The sequence below is a fragment of the Piliocolobus tephrosceles genome, chromosome 3, assembly GCF_002776525.5.
Source record: "Piliocolobus tephrosceles isolate RC106 chromosome 3, ASM277652v3, whole genome shotgun sequence".
In the NCBI taxonomy this organism is placed as follows: Eukaryota; Metazoa; Chordata; class Mammalia; order Primates; family Cercopithecidae; genus Piliocolobus; species Piliocolobus tephrosceles.
Window position 1 is genome coordinate 104,451,953 of NC_045436.1, and position 25,125 is coordinate 104,477,077.

The following is a 25,125-nucleotide window of genomic DNA, read 5'->3' on the forward strand; positions in this document are numbered from 1 at the left end:
GTGTGTGTGTGTTGGTTAAAAAGTCTTTTGTTAATATGAGATATTTTAAGTATTAATACAGTTTATTAAATTTGACAAGATAGGGAAACTATATTGTTACCAGATACTAAAATGGAAATTTATTGATTAAAGACTGTTGGAAGGAGTACGTTGTTTTTATATTTTATTTACATACATATTGCATATTTTCTGTCTTTTAAAATATTAAGGCATATATATGAACAATGAAATCTTCATAACTTCTGAAGCAGTATATGTCAAAATGTGACTAATATATTAATACAGGTTGAACATCCCTCATCCAAAAACCTGAAATTCAAAATGCTACAATCTTTTTGAGTACTGACAAGTGGAAAATTCCACACCTGACCTCATGTGATGATAAGTTGCATGAACAAAATTATTTAAAATACTGTATAAAATTACCTTCAGGCTATGTGTATAAGATATATATGAAACATACATGAATTTTATGTTTAGATTTGGGTCTCATCCAAGATAACTTACTGTATATGTGCAAATATTCTGAAATCTGAAACTTTTCTGGTCCCAAACACTTTAAATAATGGATACTCAACCTGTATGTAGCCTTTTCATTCTTCAGATACCATTAGAAATGTGTGAGATCTTTTAATAAAATGACTTTTTTCAAATGCAATGATTGAATAGATTAGAAATTATATCTTAAGTAATAGTAGATACCCATTGTGCTACAATTAATGAAACAGACGGCAGAGGAGTCCACTGTATCCATAAAAAAGATTTCAGATTGCTGTTTGGGGCATAATGTCATGATTAAGTGCAGGAGTAGGGTAATTAGACTGCCTAGGTTTAAATTCTACCTTTATTATTATATAAGTTGTATAGTCTTTGGAGAGTTGTTTTACCACATTGGGCCTCAATTCCTTATCTATAAAGTGGAAATAATAATAGTACTTTACACACAGGATTGTTGAAAGGATTAAATAAGATAGTGCATAAAAGTACCTAGAATACCTAGTACATAGCAAGTGCCTGATAAAATATTAGGTGATTTTGTAATGTGTTTTTTAAAATCATAAGCTGGCCAGGGCAGTGGCTCACACCTGTAATCCCAGCACTTTGGGAGGCAGAGGTGGGTGAATCACTTGAGGCCAGGAGTTTGAGACTAGCGTGACCAATATGGTGAAATCACATCTCTACTAAAAATACAAAAAATTAACTGAGCATGGTGGTGTGTGCCTGTAATCCCAGCTACTCAGGAGGCTGAGGCAGGAGAATTGCTTGAACCCAGGAGGTGGAGGTTGCAGTGAGTCAAGATCGCACCCCAGGACTCCAAGTTGGGTGATAGAGTATGACTCTGTTTTTGTTTTTGTTTTTGTTTAAAAAAAAAATCATAAGCTAAGTTAAAATTATGACAGTTCAGAAAGTAAATGTTTGATTTACTTATGTACTTCAGGTTTTCTTTCTTAAAGCTTACAACTGTTTTGGGAAAGATCATACTTTCAGCCCTCAGGCTTCAGTTCATTTTGGAAAAGAGAATGTTTAATAAGTCTTCTAAAGTGAATCTTCTTTCTAAAGAATGAATGTGATCACTTTATATGAGACAAAAGACCTCAGATCTTGGCTGCCCTGACCATCTCTCTGATCCCTTCTAGAATTAATCAGTTTCTATACACACAGTCATAAGTTTTCATGGTTGTATAAAACTAGACTAGAAGATGTATTTTACTTACTTTGTAAAGTCACTGAATTTGTTGATGTCATAATCAATTAAAGACTCTGGAAAAGCTTTTCAACCAATATTTGGATATAGCTTTATTCTATCAAAGAAATATATTATAGTGTTTCCTAAAATTACCTTCAGCATTTAATGTGACATTTTTTAATTAGCAAAATATTTGATATGCTTTGTAGGACCGTTTATTGGGTAAATTATAAAAGCATGTCAGATTCACAGAATGTACAACCTCCATATACATGCTAGTGGTTTGTTTTTTTAATTACGTGTATTTTCATTTGTTTTTTTCTTTTGTCTCCTGTAGGCCCTCCTGTCAGTCCTTCGAGAGAGCCATCGTTCAAGAACAGTTTTTAGGAAAGTTGGAGGATTTGTGTACATTACATCCTTGCTCGTTGCTATGGAAAGATCTTTGAGCTGTCCACCCAAGAATGGCTGGGAGAAAGTGAACCAGAATCAAGTGTTTGAACTTCTTCACACTGTGTTCTGCACGTTGACTGCAGCAATGCGCTATGAGCCAGCCAACTCTCATTTCTTCAAAACAGAGATTCAGTATGAGAAGTTGGCAGATGCTGTTCGATTTCTTGGCTGCTTCTCAGACCTAAGAAAAATAAGCGCCATGAATGTCTTCCCCTCAAATACACAGCCATTTCAAAGACTTTTAGAGGAAGATGTAGTCTCAATAGAATCAGTGTCACCCACGTTACGGCACTGCAGTAAACTTTTTATTTATCTTTACAAAGTAGCCACAGATTCTTTTGACAGGTATGACTCTGCTCTGTCCTCTGAATTAAAGGGTGTATACTAAGCATGACTTCAACGTTAAGACTTGAATTATGAGTTAATCCAAAAGAATATGAAAGTAGATGAATCTTTTTCTCCTGTTTGTTTGAGGTGTATCACTCATATATTATATATATATATATTATATATAAATATAATATATTATAGGTGTATAAATATTCACTTTATTTTTGAATATTACTCATGCTCTGGTATTTTTTTTTTAGCATGGAAGCCTGTGTGCTATTGGTAAATTCAGGTTCAGTTAGTTCTCATTGCAGTTATTGGAACAGTTTCTATGAAGTTTCCTTTAATGATCGTGTTTACTATTATCTTTTTTCTTTTTAGCCTTAAAAGGTACATCTGGACTTACTGATATGTGTTATCAACAGAACATCATTATGATTATTCTTATTTCCAGACACATACTCCATCATTCTCCACATTTCGTACCCCTCAAAAAATGATACAGTTCCCAAAGAGAGATGTCAGTGTCTTGAACCATCAAGTTCAAGAGGCCATCAGATTCAGTATTTACTCATTCCTTCATCAAATAAGTACTTAACAAAACCTGCTGCATGCCAAATCACTGTGCTAGGCATTGAGGATTCAGCTCTGTACAGGGCTGTCTTAGTCCTTGTTATCTTTTAGCTAAAATATAGACACATAAATAAACAATTACATATAGTGTGACAAATTCTACGATGGGGAAATATAGGGTTCTCGGAGATTGTAGGAGAGCCACTTCATCTAGATCACTTATTTTCAGTGCTTCAACTGTGTTTTCAATGAAGATGTCACTTTGAAAATAATACTTCTAATTTATGCCCCAAGCGTTATTGCTTTTAACAGTTACCATAGTTTTACTACATAAAATAAATGAACTGCCCTCATAAATAGACCATGTAACTCCACTGGACAGAGCTTATAATAGGTTTTGTGTCCTTTTCTGTGGAATATCTGCTTTGAAGTATCAACTGAGATATTTCTTTCTTCTTAACAAGATTTGTTAGTCCTCAGTATTTACATTTAAAAATCTAAACAACTATGACAAAAATTATAAAAAATTTTTTCCTTTAAACTTCTACTTTTCCCTATCTCGAAATAAAATGCACGTATATAGTTAACTTATAGGAAACACAGGACAGTGTAGTGTTCTAGGAATGAGCTATATAAATTTGTGTATTCAGATTCAACCTCTTTTCCCTTGATTTCGTCTTATCCTACTTAGAACATGTCACTTTTAGTCACTGTCAAAAATAGGGCTTAGAGCACCCTGTTTAACAGATGTGTTAAATGTTAACATGAATGGAATAAGCATCTGCCGTGAGCATGCTTTTCTGTTTCATTCAGTGCATGTGTTGTAGTCTTGTTCCTTGTTCCTGCTGAATATGGAGGATGTTCCTTATTAAACTTTTACTGGCATTTCTTGTGAAACTAACCAACTGCCAACCTGGTGTTCTCTTCTTCTAACCTCTCTAAACCACCCTGTCTGTTTTGTGTCTGTAGTCGTGCAGAACAGATCCCTCCTTGCCTGACAAGTGAGTCTTCTCTCCCCTCTCCTTGGGGTACACCAGCTTTGTCCAGGAAAAGGTACTGATCATATAAGAGAAGTCAGTCTCTATTTGTGTGGGGTTTCTTTTTTTCTGTGCTTATTTATGTTAACATGGTGATTGTGTTTTGTGATTTCAGTTTTTTTTTTTTTTTTTTTTAACTTTTGGGGTTTGGGGGGAGTTTTTAGGTTTTTAAAATACCAATTTTTCTTATATACATGAGAGTAAAATGTGTTGATGCTATGAAACTATGAAGGACATATAATTTTGTCATCCAACTTTTTTATACTAAACTACACATTTTGGTTATAGAAAAAGCATGTCTTTTATTAAAAATAAGTTAGAAAAGTGGACTTAATGTCTCTAAGTAGAGTACTTTTCCAGTTTTTTTTTTCTTTTTTTTAATTATTATTTTTTACTTTAAACATTGGGATCATTCTTTGGTTTTTACTGTTATTCCAAAGTGAATTTCATAGCATTGGAAGGAAATGTGTATTTTCTCCATCAGATTCAACCAATTGAAGTATGTTGCTGTTATGAAAAATGCTCACAGCTAAACTTTGAAAAAGTTAATAAAAAACCCACCCCAATACTTTGATCAGTTCTTTGTAAATCTCTAAGTTGATCTAGTTGGTCTTTTCAAAACTACCTTTAAAAAAATTCTACTCAAATTTTTAAAAACTGCAGTTGATTTACGGAAGTATAGTTAAGATCCACGTAAGATTACATTTGCAGCCCAACCATCAAATGATCATGGTCTGCAGTTGGCCCCAAATACTTCATTCCTTCTCCTGTTTTCCTCATAACCAAAAATAAGTCCTTAACTCTTACATTAATATTCTTTCATTGCAGCTTTTAAAAAATGAATCCCAAGGTGCTGCTATAATGTTGTTTTAATCTTACTACTATTGTTCAGATTTTGAAATTTGAAGACAGTTGGAGTTAGTACATCAAAAGTATTTGTTATGGATTTGTTATGGATTCTGTATTTCAACATATTTGCATAGTAATATTACGTATATGAAAAGATGCAATTTCCTTTTTCTCTTAAATTTACACGTATAGCTTACTTTGCACAGCAAACCATGGCATGGTTCAGAATAGTCTTAAATGAATATAGGATTGTTCAGTATATTTGTGCTTAAAAACTGCAATTTCTTTTTTAAAAAAGGAGCTCTTCCTAATTCAAAGAATGATAAACTAGGTAAATTCAAGTTGATATCATGTGTTTTTCTGTTGCTAAAATGGTCGAGATAAAAAATAATGTGTGTTTGAAAATTTGTGTTTGCTCATGAGCCCTAGAAATTACTAAATGTTAGAGAAATAATTTCAATTAGTAAATAGTTTAAATTACTAAAAATCACAATTTAAAAATATGATGATTATATCATAATGAGTAATGCCTTAAAATTTGCTGTTTAAAAACATTTAGTCCTTTTTAAGTATTAACCAAATACCACAAAATAGAAATACACAGATTAAAAGGATACTTAAAAAAATACATCAGGGCCAGTTGCAGTGGCTCACGCTTGTAATCCTAACATTTTGGGAGGCTGAGGCGGGCGGATTGCCTGAGGTCAGGAGTTCAAGACCAGCCTGGCAACACGATGAAACCCCTTCTCTACTAAAATACAAAAAAAAAATAAAAAAGGCCAGCATGGCAGTGTGCGCCTGTAATCCCAGCTACTCGGGAGCTGAGTCAGGAGAACTGCATGAACACAGGAGGTGGAGTTTGCAGTGAGATCACTCCACTGCACTCCAGCCTGGACTACAGAGCGAGACTCCATTTCCAAAAATACATCAGAACTTTCTATTTATTTAAATGGTAATTTGACAAAGAGAAAACAGCATTTTATTTTTATTCTTAAAGAATTACTAATCGCCTTAAATCAAAAACATATTGTCGTCATTTACAGTGTAGCTCCATGTAGAGATACCAGATCTTTGACTTAAGGAAAAACTGTCACTAAATCAGTAAAGCTAGTTGATTGAGCCCTAATCCGTGTGAATTCTCCATGAGCCTTACAAGTTGACATTCCCTCAAAGACAGAAAGCCCCTGATCCTGTTCATGCTAATACGAAGATCATTGTTGACATTTTCAGGTTGCCATTCTATTCAGCTTGCAAATGTTTTGCTCAGCGGTAAGAATCATAAGCTAGTAAAGAATATAATGTTTTTACTTTACAAATTCAAGTCTAGTAACTTGAAATTAGAATTTAAGTCACACTATTTCTAGAAACTCTCAACAAATTACATCAGCTTATAGACATCTTTTTCTTGTAGCAAAACATATTGGTTTTGTTGGCAAAGGGATAAACCAAAATTTAACTGTGTTTTTATGGCTTGTGGAACACTCTCAGATGCTAAGGACGTTTTGAACTTGTGATACTTGTCTGACATGTAGTATCCAGGAGATTTTTTTTCTAATTATTTTAAGAATTGGGGGAAAATGAACTAGCTGACTTTATATTTGGAAAACTAAAACTCATAACCTTTTTCATTGTTCATTATTCAGAAGGAATAATAGAACAGAATTATAGCTGAACAGTGTTCAATCAAAGTTAGAAGAAGTGAATACAAAATAATAATCAGAACTCTACAGAATATGACTGCAGTGGAGCAAAAGGTGACAAATACTTGTCATCCTTCAAACATGGGATCCATTACTTAGTGCCTCTACACACCTGATAAGTTAAGCAAAGCAGATTCAGATTTAAATATTATGTATTCCCCAAAGAGGTGGATGAATCTTAAATATATATGAGAATTTAGGTTGAAATATTAAATAGCAACCAGATTATGAAATGTAATTTTATCGTATCTTTGGAAATGTTTAGTTCTTGCTTGGGAATTAACCATTTAATGAACTTACCATAATTCCAGAATTTAAAAAGTGATACCTGTGGTGATACCTAGATGACTTAATCAGCATTAATTTTGTGTAATACCTGTTGTAATACACCTAATTTTAGTTAATAAATATTGTGTTTTAGACATCAGCAATGTTTGCAATATTTTTCTGGTTTGAAAACAATGAATGTAATTCCTTTTTCAGAATATTCTTTTCTTAAATTAAAAAAAGTACTACTGTAATAATTGTATACAGGTTGAGTATTTCTTGTTCAAAATACTTGGTACCAGAATTGTTTTGATTTCCAGCTTTTTGGATTTTGTAATATTTGAAATATATATAATGAGATATCTATGGGACCCCAAGTCCAGACACAGAATTTATTTATGTTTCATATACATCTTATACAAGTAGCCAGAAGATAATTTATGTAATATTTTTAATAATTTTGTACATGAAACAAAGTTTGACTGTGTTTTGACTCTGATCCATCATATAAGGTCAGATGTGAAATTTTCTACTTGTGGCATCATGTGGGTGCTTAAAAAGTTTTGGATTTTGAGCATTTCAGATTTCAGATTTTTGGATTAGGGATACTCAACCTGTGTTAGTGAAGAGTTCAGTGTCCAAAGATATAAAGATTTCTTCCTTAGTGTATCAGTAATTTAAATCCAAATCTCATCAAATCTGTCAATTTAGAAATGATTTTGGAAGGCCTATAACTAAAATAGACAATTAGAATCTATGCATATGTGTGTGTATGCAATGAAAACATTTTTAATGAAATTTTGGAATTCAGTGGTTATTTCTGATACATGGTAGGCAAATTATGAATCTTTTTTCTAGATGGATCAAAATATTTAAAAGAATAAAGGGAGCAATATAGGAGTAGGATAACTGTTGGTAATACACATTTTGAAATATTTTTCTTAGTAAGTTTAGAAATTAAATCTTTTTGAATGAAAAATAGCAGAATACAGGGAGTGAAAACATGAATGGGTAAAGGACATGCTGACTTTTAAATAAACTAGGAGAGCCTATGTGCCTTTTTATAAGTAAAGCTGAACATTTTCCTAGAATCCCTGTTAAAAAGAGAACGGTATTTTTTTTTAAACCATGGCAGTGCCAATTCTTTGCTACTAAATCACTGACGTAAAGCATCTGTTTCCCAAGCTGCTCTTGTCCCAGAGAGCTAAAACTGCATTGCTCTCTGTGACAGAGCTCAGCATTAGGCAAATTATGCTGAGACCAACTCATTGGAACAAAGAGTTCCCATAGGCTGAAGCCACAAGCATCTGTTTCTTAGTGCCAAGATGCAAAATGTGCAAAATTCATGAATTGTAGATGAGTAGTATGAAATAGAAAGTAGAAATCATTGATGAGAAGAAATGCGTACATTCAGGACATGGCTGGGCTTTCTAATTCATAGAAACTTGTTCTGTAAATTGTCTTCAAGTTTTTAAAAGTTGCAATGAATATTTTCAGTGGTAGTGAGGATAAATGCAGAAAATGAAAGTAGTTCCAAATAAGCTAAAGGAGAACTCCCACAATGCCAAATATATTTGTTCTTGGAGAGCCTAGCCTCTGAGACAACCCTGACTCAGTTGACCCAGTTAGTGTTACTCATACACTAAGGAAAGGTTAAAACACATAGGTAATTTCAAAAGATAAAATCTCATTGAGGAAATTAATTTAACTTGATCTCTCATCACATATTATTGGAATTGTCATCTTCCTAGAGCTTTGAATCACTATGATTGTACCTATTCTTTACATCTTCTGGTACAGGTGTCATTTTTTAATCAAACAATCCATATAGTAAATCAGTAAAAGTAAAAATCATATAAAGACTATGAATAATGGATAGTTACATGGTCTGCACACATCCACCCACACACATGCAGACACATACACATATCAACTCGAGTTGATAATATATTCCTTTTTTTTCTATCCCAACCTTAAGTTGTTTTCTAACAAGGCTTTTTGGTTATCAGTGGATGAAAGTAACCGAAGAGGAAGAGAATGTGATTGGAATTCAATATCAAATTTACCCTTTCTTTTTTTATAGGCATGTATATCATTCTGTTTCAACTCCCCCTGTTTACCATCCTAAAAATGTTGCTGACCTGAAACTACATGTGGCAACTTCATCTCTCCAGACTTCTGATGCAGTCATCATTCATCCTGGAGCCATGCTTGCCATGCTGGACCTACTGGCCTCCGTTGGGTCAGTGACACAGCCAGAAGTAAGCTTGTATATGTTAGTTCCTTCCCATCTGTAATGAAATGAATGAAAGGACGTGAGTGCAATTATATAAGCAAGGGGGTTGAGGAAGAAAGTTAGTATTACATACTAAAGTAGCTGGAAAAAAAAAAGGATTTTTTAATTTGAGTGTTACCTTTCATGATGAATGGTAGATATATGTTTTAGAATCCAATTCGTTCGTTACAAAGGCAACCAAGGTGGTTTCTTCTGATACTAGAATAATTCTGTTTCTCCTTGTAAATCCTGCTCAACAGTGGACATTGGTAATGAATAATACAGAAGGAAAAATGACTGAAGATACTTCATTGAGGCTATTTGTTTTGACTTGTTGCACTCAAGAGTTTGGGTGAATTGGAGTTTGGGTGGTGATTTTTACTAAAATGTTATATGGTCTCTAAAGCCTAAAGTGTCACAGATGTAAACAATAGGCTTTCCTTTAAACTAGTTATCTGCCCACCATTAAGAAAACTTTGTCCCTGCTGTTTCTATAAAAATAGAACTACTTTTAGTCATATAGTCATGTAATACAAAAGTCTAAAGAGAATAGAGTCCAGCTGCCTGTATTTCTCGCAAAATTAAAATAGGACATGTTTGCCTAACCTGTTCTGGAATTGCTATATTGCTCTAAGCCAGTTACTTAATTTATCTGAATGTATTTGGAAGCATATGGAGACTTCATGTTAAAAGGTATGCTTCTGGCCGGGCATGGTGGCTCACGCCTGTAATCCCAACACTTTGGGAGGCCAAGGCAGGTGGATCACGAGGTCAGGAGATCGAGACCATCCTAGCTAACACAGTGAAACCCCGCCTCTACTAAAAATACAAAAAATTAGCCTGGCGTGGTGGCGGGCGCCTGTAGTCCCAGCTCCTCAGCAGACTGAGGCAGGAGAATTGCTTGAACCCGGGAGGCGGAGGTTGCAGTGAGCCGAGAGCCGAGATCACACCATTGCACTCCAACCTGGGTGACAGAGCAAGACTCTGTCTCAAAAAAAAAAAAAAAAAAAAAAAAGTATGCTTCCGCCAGGTGCAGTGCTAGAACTTGGGAGGCTGAGGCAGGTAGATTGCCTGAGTTCAGGAGTTTGAGACCAGCCTGGCCAACATGGTGAAACCCCGTCTCTAGAAAAAATATAACAATTAGCTGGGCATGGTGGTGGGCGCCTATCATCCCAGTTACTTGGGAGGCTGAGGCAGGATAATCACTTGAACCTGCAAGCCAGAGGTTGCAGTGAGCCAAGACCGAGCCATTGCACTCCAGCCTGGGCAACAAAAGCGAAACTCCGTCTCAAAAAAAAAAAAAAACTATGTGAAAAATATTGTCACCTTTCTCACTAAAAATGACCTGACTATGTGGATTTCTTTGTTGATTTTAGCATGCTTTGGATCTTCAACTTGCCGTGGCAAATATTTTACAATCCCTGGTGCACACAGAAAGGAACCAGCAAGTCATGTGTGAAGCTGGTCTTCATGCACGACTGCTGCAGAGGTGTAGTGCTGCACTGGCTGATGAGGACCACTCACTGCACCCGCCCCTGCAGCGCATGTTTGAACGATTAGCCTCTCAGGCCCTGGAACCCATGGTGTTGAGGTGAGTTCTCTTTCATACTGAAATAATCCACAATTAGTAATGTCAGTTTCTAGAGTCCTTATGATTCCAGAGTTCCTGCCTTAATGGACATATATTCCATTATCTGTGGGCAAAATATAACAAAAATGGACAAAATACTCAAAATATAGCACTTAGAAACAAATAAATCTAGTTATTAGTAATCATTTAGTGTTTCTGTCCATCAGTTATTTCTTTCATTTGAATCTAGCAAGCTCTCCCTTTCCTTTAAAAATAAAATCATGCATTTACTTTATATTTAATAACTTTTCATATGTAAGAAGTTTTTAAAGAAATACTTTTTAACTTTTTAATTTTGAAATAATAATAGATTCACCATAAGTTGTGAATATAGATCCAAGAGTTTTCCTGTGCACTTTGCCCATTTTCCTCTAGTAGTTACACCTTACATAACTATACTACAGTATCCAAACCAAAAAATTGATATTCGTATGATGTATTTATGTGCACATACAATTATCTGTTATTGTATCACATGTAGATTCATGTAATCACCACACAATTACGATGTCACAAAGATTTCTCTAGTGCTACCTTTATTGTCATACGCACTCCCCTAACCTCAACATCGTTAGCCCATGGAAATCACTGATCTGTTCTCCATCTTCATAGTTTTGTCATTATGAACAGGGATCTCAAACCCCTGAGCTGTGAACCAGTACTGGTCCATGTCCTATTAGGAACTGGGCTGCACAGCAGGAGGTAAGCTGTGGGTGAGCCAGCATTACCACCTGTGCTCCGCCTCCTGTCAAATCAGCAGTGGCATTAGATGCTCATAGGAGCGTGAACCCTATTATGAACTGTGCATGCAGGGAATCTAGTTTGGGCACTCCTTATGAGAATCTAACTAATCTAATACCTGATGATCGGGGGTGGAACAGTTTCATCCTGAAACCATCCCCTACAACCCATCCATGAAAAAATTGTCTCCCACAAAACCGGTCCCTGATGCCAAAAAGGTTGGGTACCACTGATTTTGAGAATGTTACATAAATGAAGTTATATAGTATGTGATCTTTTGAGATGGTCTCTTCACTAATCATATTGCTCTTGAACTGCACACAAGTTGTTACATGTATCAGTAGTTTTTTCTGTTTGTTCCTAAATAATGTTCCATATTATGGATGTATCACAGTTTGTGAATCATTCAAGAAATATATACTTACATATGTGTATTTCCTGAATGATTCATATATATCTGTCATTTCCTCCAGGAAGCCTCCTGCTTTGAGCCACCCTTCCAAAAGTCTGGGTAGGCTGCCTGTGTATAAACTCTATAACAGTGCTATTACAGAACTTATTATATTATAAAACTTTCACGAGCTTTCTTAAAAATGGTTGAAATTTATTTGTAAGTTTTTAAAACTGACTCCAAACTGTGGATTAAGAAACTTTTATGCTGTAAACATTTGTTAAATGGTGTTGTATCAGGCAGTGTTCACAGCCTTTATAATGCCAAGATGAGTGAGATGGACCTACTCACTTCATCCATTATCTTGTAGTTGTACTCACCGTCCTAAAGTTTTGAAAATACCATTGAGATTTTCCCCTGATCCTTTTTGGTAATCTGCTACTTAAAAAGTAGAGAAACACAGAGAGAGAGAGAGAGAGAGAGAGAGAGACATTGTCCCATACCTAATGCTACTGTTTTACCAGATAACTTGTATTGCATAGTTAGATAAATAGAATAAGCAATGAAAGTCAACCATTGGGTATGTTCAGCTTTCACAGTGAGTGAGTTCTCACAAAAAAAAAAGTCAATGGTGGTACAAGTACTTTGCTACTTAAAAGCCATAGATTATAAACTAATTGTGTCTAATGTTCTACATGAAAAACTGGCAAACCTAACTTGTAAGCCTTTTTTGTTTCCTGCTATAGGGAATTGGAAATTTAGAGTAGTATTCTACTTTTTTCTTTTTTAACATGATGTTGTAAATGACAGGATATGGAAGGTTCATGCTCTTAAAAAATGTATAGTCTAATCCCAGCACTTTGGGAGGCCGAGACGGGCGGATCACGAGGTCACAAGATCAAGACCATCCTGGCTAACACGTTGAAACCCCATCTCTACTAAAAAATACAAAAAAAAAAAAAACTAGCCAGGCGAGGTGGCGGGCGCCTCTAGTCCCAGCTACTGGGGAGGCTGAAGCAGGAGAATGGCATGAACCCGGGAGGCGGAGCTTGCAGTGAGCTGGGATCTGGCCACTGCACTCCAGCCTGGGCAACAGAGCAAGACTCCGTCTAAAAAAAAAAAAAAAGTATAGTCTAGTAAAGAATACATGCAGATAAGCAGGAAATGAAAATACTGTTTATTAAGTTTGTAATAGCAGTGTTACAGAGTTTATATAGGGGTGGAGACTTTTGGAAGTGTGACTCAAAGCAGGCTTCCTGGAGGAAATGACAGTTAATGAAATGAAGTATGAGGCCGGGCAGTGTGGCTCATGCCTGTAATCCCAACACTTTGGAAGGCCAACGCAGGAGGATTACTTGAGGTCAGGAGTTTGAAATAAGCCTCTGAATAACATAGTGACACCCTGTTTCTACAAAAAGAAATATATATATTTATTTTTTATTTATTTATTTTTTTAAACTAGCATGGTGGTGTGTGCGTATAGTCTTTGTTACTTGGGAGACTGAGGCCGAGGGATTTCTTGGGCCCAAGAGTTTGAGATTGCAGTGAGCTGTGATGACGCCACTGCACTCCAGTCTGGGTGACAGAGCAAGAGCCTGTCTCACACACACAAAGTTGAGCTGCAATATTTTTTTGCAAAAAAAAAATTATGATAAATAAAAAAGTGTAAAGTATAGAAGAGAGTTAATCAGGTGAAAAAGTAAGGGTAACAATTTTTTCCCCAAGAAAGACAAATGTGTCTTTCTTCCAGGGTAGAGAAGGAGTACAGCTTTCTTAGGCAGTCAGAAGTTTTACGTATGTCTTTAGTGGAGTTTATGATTGGGGGAAAGATGGGAGCAGTGAAGCTAGAGAGTACAGTAGAAATCATCTGATGTATAGTACTGAATGCTAGCTGTTTTGTGTTTTCAACTACGAGAAATGGACAGCCATGGAAGAGTCTTAAGCAATAGAGTGACACCGTGTAGATTTAAGTTCTTTGAGATACTGACTGTAGTGAAGAATGGATTGAGTTGGGGCAACATTGGTGTCACAGGAGGTAATTAAGACTCTGTTTTAGAAATAGTAAAATAACGTGGTCTGGGTGATAACAGCAATAATGAGAGAAGAGAGCAGATTCCATATTTTTATGCATAGAAATAGCAGGATTTTCTAATTTTCTGAATATGGAAAGTTAAAGAAAGGAGAAGGAACAAAAACACATTTCAGTGAGATGCAGAACATAAGAAAAGCCCTGGGTTTGAACATAAGGTGATGAGTTTGGTTTTAGAAATATTTGAATTGAGATGCTTCTTAAATATTATTAACTTCTAAAAAAATGAATTTATAAAAATGTGTAGCAGATATATAGTTATATGGTGATTAAATGTAAAACTAACACTGTATATGTTTTATTATACTTGCATTTTTTGTATTATAATTAGTCTGTTGGAATTTATTAAATTCCTTATTTGAAAATGTTTGGTTTATGAATTATAATATTCTCAAGGAATAACTGTCTAAAAAGCAAATTTTTTAAAAAGTGGCAGATATATAGCTATATGGTGATTAAATGTAAAACTAACACTATATTGTTTTATTATACTTTGCATTTTTTTGTATTGTAATTAGTCTGTTGGAATTTATTAAATTCATTTTCTGAATATTTCGTTTATGAATTATATAACATTCTCAGTCAAGGAATAACTTTGCTTTGTCTCTTTCTTAGGGAGTTTTTACGTTTGGCAAGTCCTTTAAATTGTGGTGCCTGGGACAAAAAACTGCTAAAACAATATAGGGTCCACAAACCAAGTTCACTGAGTTATGAACCAGAGATGAGAAGTAAGTTGACTTTTGAAGTTCCCTTTTTTGATTTATTTTATGAATGAAAATCATGTGGGGGCTGAATATTATTTCAAGAAGTTTGTGAAAGCAAAGAAAGAGAAGGGTTTATTGTTTAAGTAGAGAAACAAAAAATTGGGTTGATTGAGGAAGGAGGCAGTTGAAGTGAGGAGGGAATCATTGGTGTTTGAAGGATCCAGAAGAGATAAAAATTATGGGCGGAACAACCCTTGGCTTGGAAAAGAGATACCTCTTTCTCAGAGGATTCATAATTTCTTGCCTTCCGCGAGTAGCCTTTGCTGCCTGGACTGAAGAATGGTTGATTATTGTTGACAGGCTGTGGATTTGCAGGACAGCTACTGGAGGAACACATGGAGGATGGGAAATTAAAAATACTGATAAAAGTAGTTGAACTGATACATTAATCCTGCTTATAGATTGGATAGGGAAAGAAACGAAGCCAAGTGGCTAGTGATAGGCTGAGAGAAAAGGGATAGATGGCCACTTTGGAAGGAAGTAGTGATCATATATTTCAGCCCCTTCATTTTTCAGGTGACAGTTCTGAGGTCAGGTTAAACAAACTTCACCCATTATTTGAGTCTTAATTTTTCCTCATACAAATTATTATCAGTGATTAGCAAATACTGTGTTTGTGTTTCAGAAACTTTAAGATATTCTGAGTTCTAACACTGTTGTATTAGAGAACAGAAATGATTGCAGTTTTTCGTGTTAACTAATATACAGCTCCTGGATGCATATTTTGTTATTGTGATTTTTTTGTTATTATTTTTGTACTTTACACAGTTAGTTAGAATTGAGTTGTGATTTCCTTTGCTAAGAGTAGAAACAAAAATAGTTCCTTTCCCTAAGAGAATATTTGAAATATTTTTATAGTTGCCTGAATATCCAGCACATTTAGAAGGAAAACAGTTTCCTACACTCATGTAGTTTATTTTGAGAGAGAATATTTTCTTCATTACGTTTGTAATGTGTCCCTGGAGAGATAATGACAATCTGTTTGGAATTTGTCTTTTTATTCTTGAAATTGTTACCCTTTTTATAAATATGGAAATCTTTCAATTAAAGTACTTTTATGATCGCACATTTCGTTCTAATAATTGTAAGGAAATAATTAATAATGGGGAGAAAATGGGAGAAGCAAGTTTCTGCCATTTATCTCTAATTTGTTTTATAATAAAGATGACCTGTTTCTTTTCATTTTAGTGCTCTAAAATTGTTTACTTTTCCCTCAAAGAGAATTAATAAATCATAGTTTTGTGAAATTAAAGTATTACCTGATTTGTAAACTATTAACTGAGATTTATAATTAAATTACATTGTATCAGTGGCTTTGATGACAATTATTTGAGATGTTTATTTTTATTTATACTCTTAGTTTCCAACATTTCTGCAATGTGCATATTGCTTTAGTAAAAAAGGAAATGCATGCTATTAAGTTTAAAAATAAACTAAGTACATTAAAACTGGATAATGATCTTGGCACTTAAAAAGAAAATTATTGTGTATTGAAACTGAAGTGGTGTTTACAAATAAATCAGCCTTGTAAAGTTATTTTAAAATTCCATATGACATTTTCCCAAGAGATTTCCTTGACTTACAGGTAGTATGATCACATCTCTGGAAGGTCTGGGTACTGATAATGTTTTTAGCTTACATGAAGATAACCATTACCGGATAAGCAAGAGCCTGGTAAAATCTGCAGAAGGAAGTACTGTACCCCTGACCAGGGTAAAGTGTCTGGTCTCCATGACAACCCCACATGACATCAGACTTCATGGGTCATCAGTTACTCCAGCTTTTGTTGAATTTGATACATCGCTTGAAGGGTTTGGGTAAGAAATTTGCAAGGAAGCCAAGCTTTATTATTTTATGCCTCATACTTGCCTTTACAAATAGATCTTTGGTTTTAAATATACTTAATTAAAATATATTTTACCATACTTAATATTTTTTAATTATTGAGTTTTTTGAGCATGATATTTTAAGATTACTACATTTAATTATTTTTGTTTGTTATACTAAATAAATTGATATGACATAGGAACCCAAAATCTTAGGCCTATAGGCCAAATCTGTTTTGTTAGTAAAACTTTGGCAAATTTTTTTTTTTTTTTGGAAATGAACTTTTATTGGAACACAGCCACAGTCGTTTATATTTCCTATGGTTGCTTTTGTGCTAGAGTGTCAGAGTGGGGTAGTCATGATGGAGACAGTCATGATGGAGTAGTCATGATGGTTCACAAGGCATAAAATATTTATGATTTGGACCTTTCCAGAAAAAGTCTGCCAACATCTGATGTAATAAATATAAATGATAAATGTATAGATAATATATAAATTAAAATTAAATTGAAAAGTCTTTGGGTTTTATCATCATCTATCCTTCAAATTACCTAGCATAATAATTTATACATTATAAATATTCAAGGACTGTCACTTCAAATGAGTAAATTATTTCAAGTGGCAGCAAAGATTATGGTAGCAGAAATGGCAATAATGAATCTATAAAGAATCTAAAAGAGTTCATGAAGTCCAACAGCCTTAAAATAGACACAAATGCTAATATATCTAATAGCTAGATCTGTTAGCTATTAGAGTTTTTTTCTTTTTTTTTTCCTTTTGAGACAGAGTCTTGCCCTGTCGCCCAGGCTGGAGTGCAATGGCGCGATCTTGGGTCACTGCAACCTCTGCCTCTCAGGTTCACACTCTTCTCCTGCCTCAGCCTCCCAAGTAGCTGGGATTACAGGTGCACGCCACCATGTCCAGCTAATTTTTGTATTTTTAGTAGAGATGGGGTTTCACCATAGTGGCCAGGCTGGTCTCGAACTCCCAACCTCCAGTGATCTGCCCACTTCAGCCTCCCAATGTGCTGGGATTATAGGCGTGAGCCACTGTGCCCAGCCTTAGAGTGTTAATTCATAATTTTTGTCTATACTAGTTGTTTGTGGGATTCTTATATGGATTGAAACCTCTGTGTTTTAAGAATATTATCATAAGTCATTATCAAACAATAGATTAAAACATGGTTGGGAATAGTCAAAAGCAATCAGTGGTAACAAGAGTGACAGAAAGGGGCACGTGGGAGTTTTCCTTCAGTGATGAAATTGTTCTGATGTCTTGATTGGGTTTATACATTAGAGTATGTTGCCATATGCATTTTGTATCTTAATTTTTTTTAATTTAAATTAAAAATGTTATTTTGGGAGATTTTAAAATTATGTCTTTTGATACCCTTACATGATTAAAAGAAGGGAAGGGCTTTGCGAGGCATCCAGATTTATTCCATGATATTTTCTCTAGTCAACATTAAACACTGGCAGTTATTTCACTGTGGTAAGTGCACAGTGTTAAGAGAAGGAGTCATTGATCTCTAATATGTATGTTGTCTTTTCTTTAATAGCTGTCTGTTTCTGCCCACTTTGGCCCCTCATAATGCTCCTACAACTAATACCGTCACGACAGGTCTTATTGATGGAGCTGTGGTCAGTGGCATTGGTTCTGGTAAGTAATATTTTCTTTCTGCTTATGATAATTTTTTTCTAGTATATTATATTTATTTTAGAATTAACATGCTTTTGTTGGCATCTTTTTAAGAATATACATATTAATCCACACAAACTTTTTTTTTTTAATTTTTACTGTAGGTGAAAGATTCTTTCCTCCTCCCTCTGGCTTAAGTTACTCTAGCTGGTTTTGTATTGAACATTTTAGTTCTCCTCCAAATAACCACCCTGTCAGACTTCTTACTGTTGTACGCAGAGCAAATTCTTCCGAGCAGCATTACGTGTGCCTTGCCATAGTTCTATCAGCAAAAGACCGATCTCTTATTGTTTCCACCAAAGAGGAACTCCTCCAAAATTATGGTCAGTATTTGTTTTTTCTGTTTTCTTCTTTTGATTATAAAAGTATTAAAACTTCATTTTTGGATTTATTTTAAAAGTCCAACTGTAATAACTTTTCAGCTTAAATTATTATAGCATAGAACAAGTTATATGAAACATTGAATATTGCTTACCAGTGAATTTTAAGGCACTTTCAAAAGAGACTTACAAAACAGTGGAGGGAGTGAGTACCTAATAAGAACTTATCTCTACTTGCCAAGAAATCACAGCTTTTCCTAGGAAAGCAGGTTGCTTGTTTGATGTATTTTGGTAAGGATTATCATTGGCTGTGAATTCTGCTTAACTAATTAATATTCATTGAGCACCTGCCTGCCATATGTGCCACACTGTGCTAGACACAATAACATTTCAATTACCTTATCCATCACTTACCTTCAAGATGTAATGCATACTATATACTATTTTATAACTCGAAATCCCTAGTTTTCTCCAACATGCCATGACTTTACAGTGCTGCACAGTAGATCTCCAAACTCAAAGCATTTTGTATAAAAGTGATTTTTTTGTCATCTAATTTTGTTCTTTTAACTAAGTAAAATAATATCACATATTAATTGACATGTGGTTGGTGTTCAATACATATTAATTTAATATGAATGTTAGTCTTTAAAGATTGTAAGGTTTCTTGACTTAGTATTCCTCATGGTACCTAGCACAGAACTAGGCATCAATATAGTTAGTACTTTAAAATTCTTATTATAATGCTTTATTTGTCCCTTAGTAGCATTTGGTCCCGTTGACTAATTCGTCCTAATTAAAATTACCTCCAATCTTGCATTCTGGAATACTCACTATTTCTCTGATCTTTGTTTTGCAATTTCCTTCCATCTTGAGCTTTCTCTTCTATCTGCCCCCAGAAGTAGTGTTCTCCAGTGTTTCACCTTTCATCTTTGTACTTGACCAGCTCTTCATGGGAAAAACATCGTGAACTAGTATTGCTTTAAGTCTTTTTATCTCAAGGACTGTGAAGTCAAGGTTTTTTTTTCATTTGTCTATGTCCCAAGCTAGGTCCTCATATTTCCAGCTGCATATTAAACACCTCCACATGAACAGTATTCCAATAAACATCTCAGATTCTAATATTCCTTCTTTATAAAACCTACATTTCCTTTAGGAGGCTGAGGTGGTAGGATTGGTGAAGCCCATGAGTTTGAGGTTATAGTGAGCTGTGAAGTTGCCACGGCACTCAGCCTAGGAGACACACCCCGTTTCAAATAAAAACAAAAAACCTACATCTCCTTATATTTTCCTGTGTTGATGAATGACACAACCACTGCCAGTTAGCCCAGCTAGAAACCTTGAGTCAACTTGAAAATACCACCCCTTCCACTAAGTCTTACTGTAATACTCCTCCCTAATATTTCTCAAATCTTCCCTTCCTCCCTGTGCCTACTTCCATAGCACTTGTTTAATAGTCTTCATCTCTTATCTAGACTTCATAGATTTTAATTTTTAATTTGTTTTTGTCTGCTTATGCTATTTGAACCTCCCACAAACAAAATTATTAATCTTTGTAATCTAGGCTGCCCTAACACAGTACCTAGAATGTATTAGGCATGCAGATATTATGTAAACATATAAATGCATGAATAGAGGAAATGAATGGCCTGAGAAGGAAACAATGAGAAAAGTGAATAATAATGGGGAATTCGAAGACACCCTAGAATTTAATGGAAAGGTTAAGGAGTGGATCTGGAGATAAATCTGTAAACTAGGAAAATATTTTCTAACTCTTATCTCATTTTTATTACTAAATGTAATTTGCCAGGTTGCTGTAGTCCATATATGATTAGAAATGACGGTAACATATGCGTTAGTATTGCCAGGATTCATTCTCCCAACAGCTATAACCCATTACGATGCCTAGGAAATTAAGAGTTGTCATAAGCCAGTTGGCTCACTGAGATATCCTGACATACCACTCAGTGCTGGAAATGACTTAGTTCAAACCTAAGTCAGAAAGTGAAACTCTCAACAAACGTTTATAAGGAGTATCTTCTTCGATACTTGAGAAGACTTATAGTCTACGAACCAGGGAAGGAAGAGGGACAAGTTCCTTGTTTCACCCATATGTTCATATTTACTTTCACCTCCATTGGACCATAACCCTACACCTTTCAAGGCTTTAGGACTCTGCTTTCTGCCTAGTTTATTGAGTTCCTATATCAAGTAACCTCATGGATAAGATTTTTGCCTGTGTAACAGTCTTATCAACAGACATACATTCTGAATCGCCATTCTAAAATATAATCTTGGTATTTAAGTATGTGCAGATATTTTAATATTCCAAAATTAGAAATCAGTATTTTATTTGCATTTTCTTCTTCATGTCACATAAATTTTGCTTTCAGTATGTTTACTTGTTTGTACATGCAGTGAAAAATAACGGATCTGCTTTAAATTATATGGTTACAGGTTAGCCCTTTTCTTAATTTTTTTTTTAAATGAGTATTTAAAATCTGGTTTTCCACTGCTGTCTTGCCACTTGTTAAGTACTGATAAAAGGTAAACTAATTTTTATTTAGCTTAACATTAAAATTAAATTAATACGAAACCATTATTTCTTAGCATGGTCTGGTAATATATAGGATAGCAAAGAGGAGCCAGATTGGAGTCAGGAAGTAATTGTAGAATGGTAGCAAATCAGAATATGTTTATATACATGAAGCAAAGTTGTCTGATAAAGCAGGAAACTTGGATCAACAAATACCTAGTCTATGCTGTAAATCATCTCCTTCTTACTACCTTTTATTATGGACAGTATGGCCACTATCTAATAATAGATAGTTGTCATCTTGTATCATCAAGCATAGCATATAGCAAGAATAAACTTTACATTTTTCTTGGTTCTTTTTCTAACCCATACTGTAACCAAATCAATGTCAAAAAGTTACAGCGTGTTATTGTTGACTATAGTTACAGTGCTGTAGAGCAAATCTCAAGCTTTTTTTCTCTTGCTTCACTGAAACTTAGCACCATTTGATTAGTAACTCCCCATTTGCCCCTCCCTCAAGCCCTTGGCAACCAACATTTCATTCATTGTTTCTCTGAATTTGGCTATTTTAAATACCTCATATAAGTGGAGTCATGCAATATATGTCTTTCTATGACTGGCTGTTTCATTTAGCATAATAATCATTAAGCTTCATGTATGTTGTCAGATATTGCAGAATTTTCTTCTTTAAGGCTAAATGTTATTCCATTGTATGCATATACCGCATTTTCTTTATCTACTCATCTGTCCAGGGGAGTACTGATACCTCTCTGAAGTCCTGATTTCAGTGATTTAGATAAGTACCCAGATATGGTATTGCTGGATTATATGTTAGTTCTATTTTCAGTGTTTTGAGGAACCTCTGTACTGTTTTCCATAGCAGCTGCAGCATTTTACATTCTCACCAACAGTGCACAAGGGTTCCAATTTCTCCACATTCTTGCCAACACTTGTGTTTTGTTTTTTTGAGAATAGCCATTCTGACATGTGTGAGGTGATACGCCATTGTGCTTATGATTTGGATTTCCCTGATGATTAGTTACATTGAGCATTTTTCATATACCTGTCTGCCATTTATGTGCCTTCTTTGGAGAAATGTCTGTTCAAGTTCTTAGCTCAGTTTTAATTGATTATTAGTTTCTTTACTATTGAGTTCTAGTAATTTCTTAGGTATTTTTGACATTAATGCCTTATGAAATACATAGTTAGCAAATATTTTTCTCCCATTCTATAGATTGCCTTTTCACTCTGGTGTTTCCTTTACTATTCAAAAGCTTTTCAGTTTGAGATAGTCCCACTTGTTTATTTTTGTTTTGGGTGTCAACTAGTCTCTTTTTAGTGTTTATTATAATATTATTGTCTCTTTATTCTTATGTATTTTTTACTTCGTTAGCTAACTTTTGTTCATTGTAACTTTGATTATACCTATATTTCCTGAACAGAAGAGAGCAAAAATACCCTTCTGGGTTTCACTTCTTACTGCCGGTAAGGGTATTGTATGAATTATCTCTTTATTTTTATTTATTTATTTTTTTGAGATGGAGTTTCGCTCTGTCACCCAGGCTGGAGTACGGTAGTGCAATCTCAGTTCACTGCAACCTCTGCCTCCGAGGTTCAAGCGTTTCTCCTGGCTCAGTCTCCCGAGTAGCTGGGACTACAGATGCACACCACCATGCCTGGCTAATTTTTGTATTTTTAGTAGAGATGGGGTTTCACCATGTTGGTCAGGCTGGTCTCGAACTCCTGACCTCAGGTGATCCGCCCACCTCAGCCTCCCAAAGTGCTGACATTACAGGCATGAGCTACCGCACCCAGCCCGCATTATCATTTTTTTTTCCAGAATTGTATTATTACTCAAATCAGTCTGCATCATTATTTTGTTTTAACATAAAGTTAAAACATGCTGATCTAGATAATGAATAATTTGAATAGGGATGGTGTTGGAAAAAGTTTTTTATGTCTTCCCCCCTTTATTTCAGTTGATGATTTTAGTGAAGAGTCTTCATTTTATGAAATTCTCCCATGCTGTGCTCGCTTTCGATGTGGAGAGCTTATAATTGAGGGACAGTGGCATCATTTGGTCTTGGTAATGAGCAAAGGCATGTTGAAAAACAGTACTGCAGCCCTCTATATTGATGGACAGCTTGTTAACACTGTAAAGGTAAGAGTATGTGCACTTGTAAATCTACCTGCTTTATAAGGTAGTAGTTTGGGGTGGGGGTGGGGGGGTGTGTGTGTTACAGTGATATTTTTATAATTACTTTCTTATTTTTAAGTTGATGTTCAGTACCCATTTGAATAATATGTTAGACTCATGTAGCCAATTCTTACCATTTTATTAGAGAAGAATAGAAATGAGGGCTTATAGGTACTAAAGAAGTTGCTGAATATACAAGAGCTTAAGCCAATTTGCTAGATGCTTTTTCATAATAGAGGAACCAGTTGAAGGATTCCTAAATAACAGTGAACACACTATTTTGTCACTTCATTGCTGTTGCTGTAGTTTAATCCAGAAGACTTATATTCTTTAGAGCTAGAATTTCTTTTTTTGTTTGTTTGTTTTCTGATCACCCAGATTAGTCCCTGATAATGATAGTAGGTATTCAGTTCATTGTTTCTTGAAAGAATGACTACATAAACATTACTGTAGATTGTGATACTATTTAGAAGAGAAAAAAGAGAGTTGATTATCGTGTAAAGAAACAGGTGAAACTCCCTTTTTCTGAATGAGAATAAATACTGCTTGTTACTTTGTACAGAACTCAGCTGGCAAACTCTGAAAATTCTTGACCTTCTAAAAGTTAGTATTTTTTTTTTTTTTTAAGACGGTGTCTTGCTCTGTCGCCCAGGCTGGAGTGCAGTGGCATGATCTCAGCCCACCGCAACCTCCACCTCCTGGGTTTGAACAATTCTCCTGCCTCAGCCTCCCAAGTAGCTGGGACTACAGGTGCGTGCCATGATGCCTGGCTAATTTTTGTATTTTTAGTAGAGATGGGGTTTCACCATGTTGGCCAGGCTGGTCTTGAACTCCTGACCTCAGGTGATCCTCCCACCTCAGCCTCCCAAAATGCTGGGATTATAGGCAGGTATCCATTTTAGAGCGATCACTTGAAAGAAAAAAAGACAAAGTTTGTCCTTGTGTGTGAATTAAAGTTTAAAAAACACTGAAACCAGCAGCATCTTTGAATATATTTCCTTCCTTGATGATGATGATATTTTATTGCGGCATTGTGTTTCAATATGATAAACCCTAAAATGCACCTTGTGGAATAGTCATTGATTTATTTGTGTACATGATTACATTTGAAATGAGTTTGTAGATTCTCTAGTACATTGCTCCTTCATTCATTTTAGTGTCATTAAAAATAAAAATGGCCTCAGCTTGTAGAGTTGTGCAATAGGAAATTTATTATTGATTTATTTACATCATCGTCGTCACTGTCCCTGTCAATAGTCACAGTAGTGTGAAATCATCTGTAGCTCACATGTTGGTCTTCACAATTGTGCTATTAACATCACCAAGAACTGCTGTTTAATATACAGAATAATGAATAGGATCTGAAGCTGAGATGTTATTATGACACAGCAATTAATGGAAATGTCCTTCATCCTATTAAGCTGCTTCAGCAAGAAAAAGCAACTTAAGTTCTTTGTCTCTTATACTGTACTTAATTATGTATTTATTATAATAATTTATCTCTATAAAACAATTTTCATCAGTAATTTTAGTTAACAGACTCACATTGAAGGTAACATACCTAATTTCAAGACTACTTTAATTCTATAGTGGAAAGCTCTCTTTATATCAGCACAAAAGTTTCAGAGAAGCATCATTAACTTGATATGCAAACCAGCCATTGACAGTATCCCTATAATTGCTTGTTGCCATTTCTAGCATTAAAGAGTTTATCTGTGTTAGAGAGTTGGATAAAAGTTTTAGCTACTATACCTGGTCCTCAGT

The 25,125-nt window shown here is 34.9% G+C and overlaps 1 protein-coding gene across 5 annotated transcripts in view; it reads left to right on the forward strand.

The window, feature by feature from the left end:
* The window catches only part of WDFY3 (WD repeat and FYVE domain containing 3), a 315,830-nt gene that overhangs the window by 179,431 nt on the left and 111,274 nt on the right, over positions 1-25,125 (forward strand). For all 5 annotated transcript variants that reach the window (XM_023222515.2, XM_023222514.2, XM_023222517.2 and 2 more), the window contains 8 exons: positions 2,025-2,482; positions 8,977-9,154; positions 10,545-10,759; positions 14,635-14,747; positions 16,369-16,600; positions 18,169-18,269; positions 18,413-18,631; positions 23,144-23,325. In XM_023222515.2, coding sequence (XP_023078283.1) covers positions 2,025-2,482; positions 8,977-9,154; positions 10,545-10,759; positions 14,635-14,747; positions 16,369-16,600; positions 18,169-18,269; positions 18,413-18,631; positions 23,144-23,325 — 1,698 coding nt within the window. The remainder of the gene's footprint in view (positions 1-2,024; positions 2,483-8,976; positions 9,155-10,544; positions 10,760-14,634; positions 14,748-16,368; positions 16,601-18,168; positions 18,270-18,412; positions 18,632-23,143; positions 23,326-25,125) is intronic.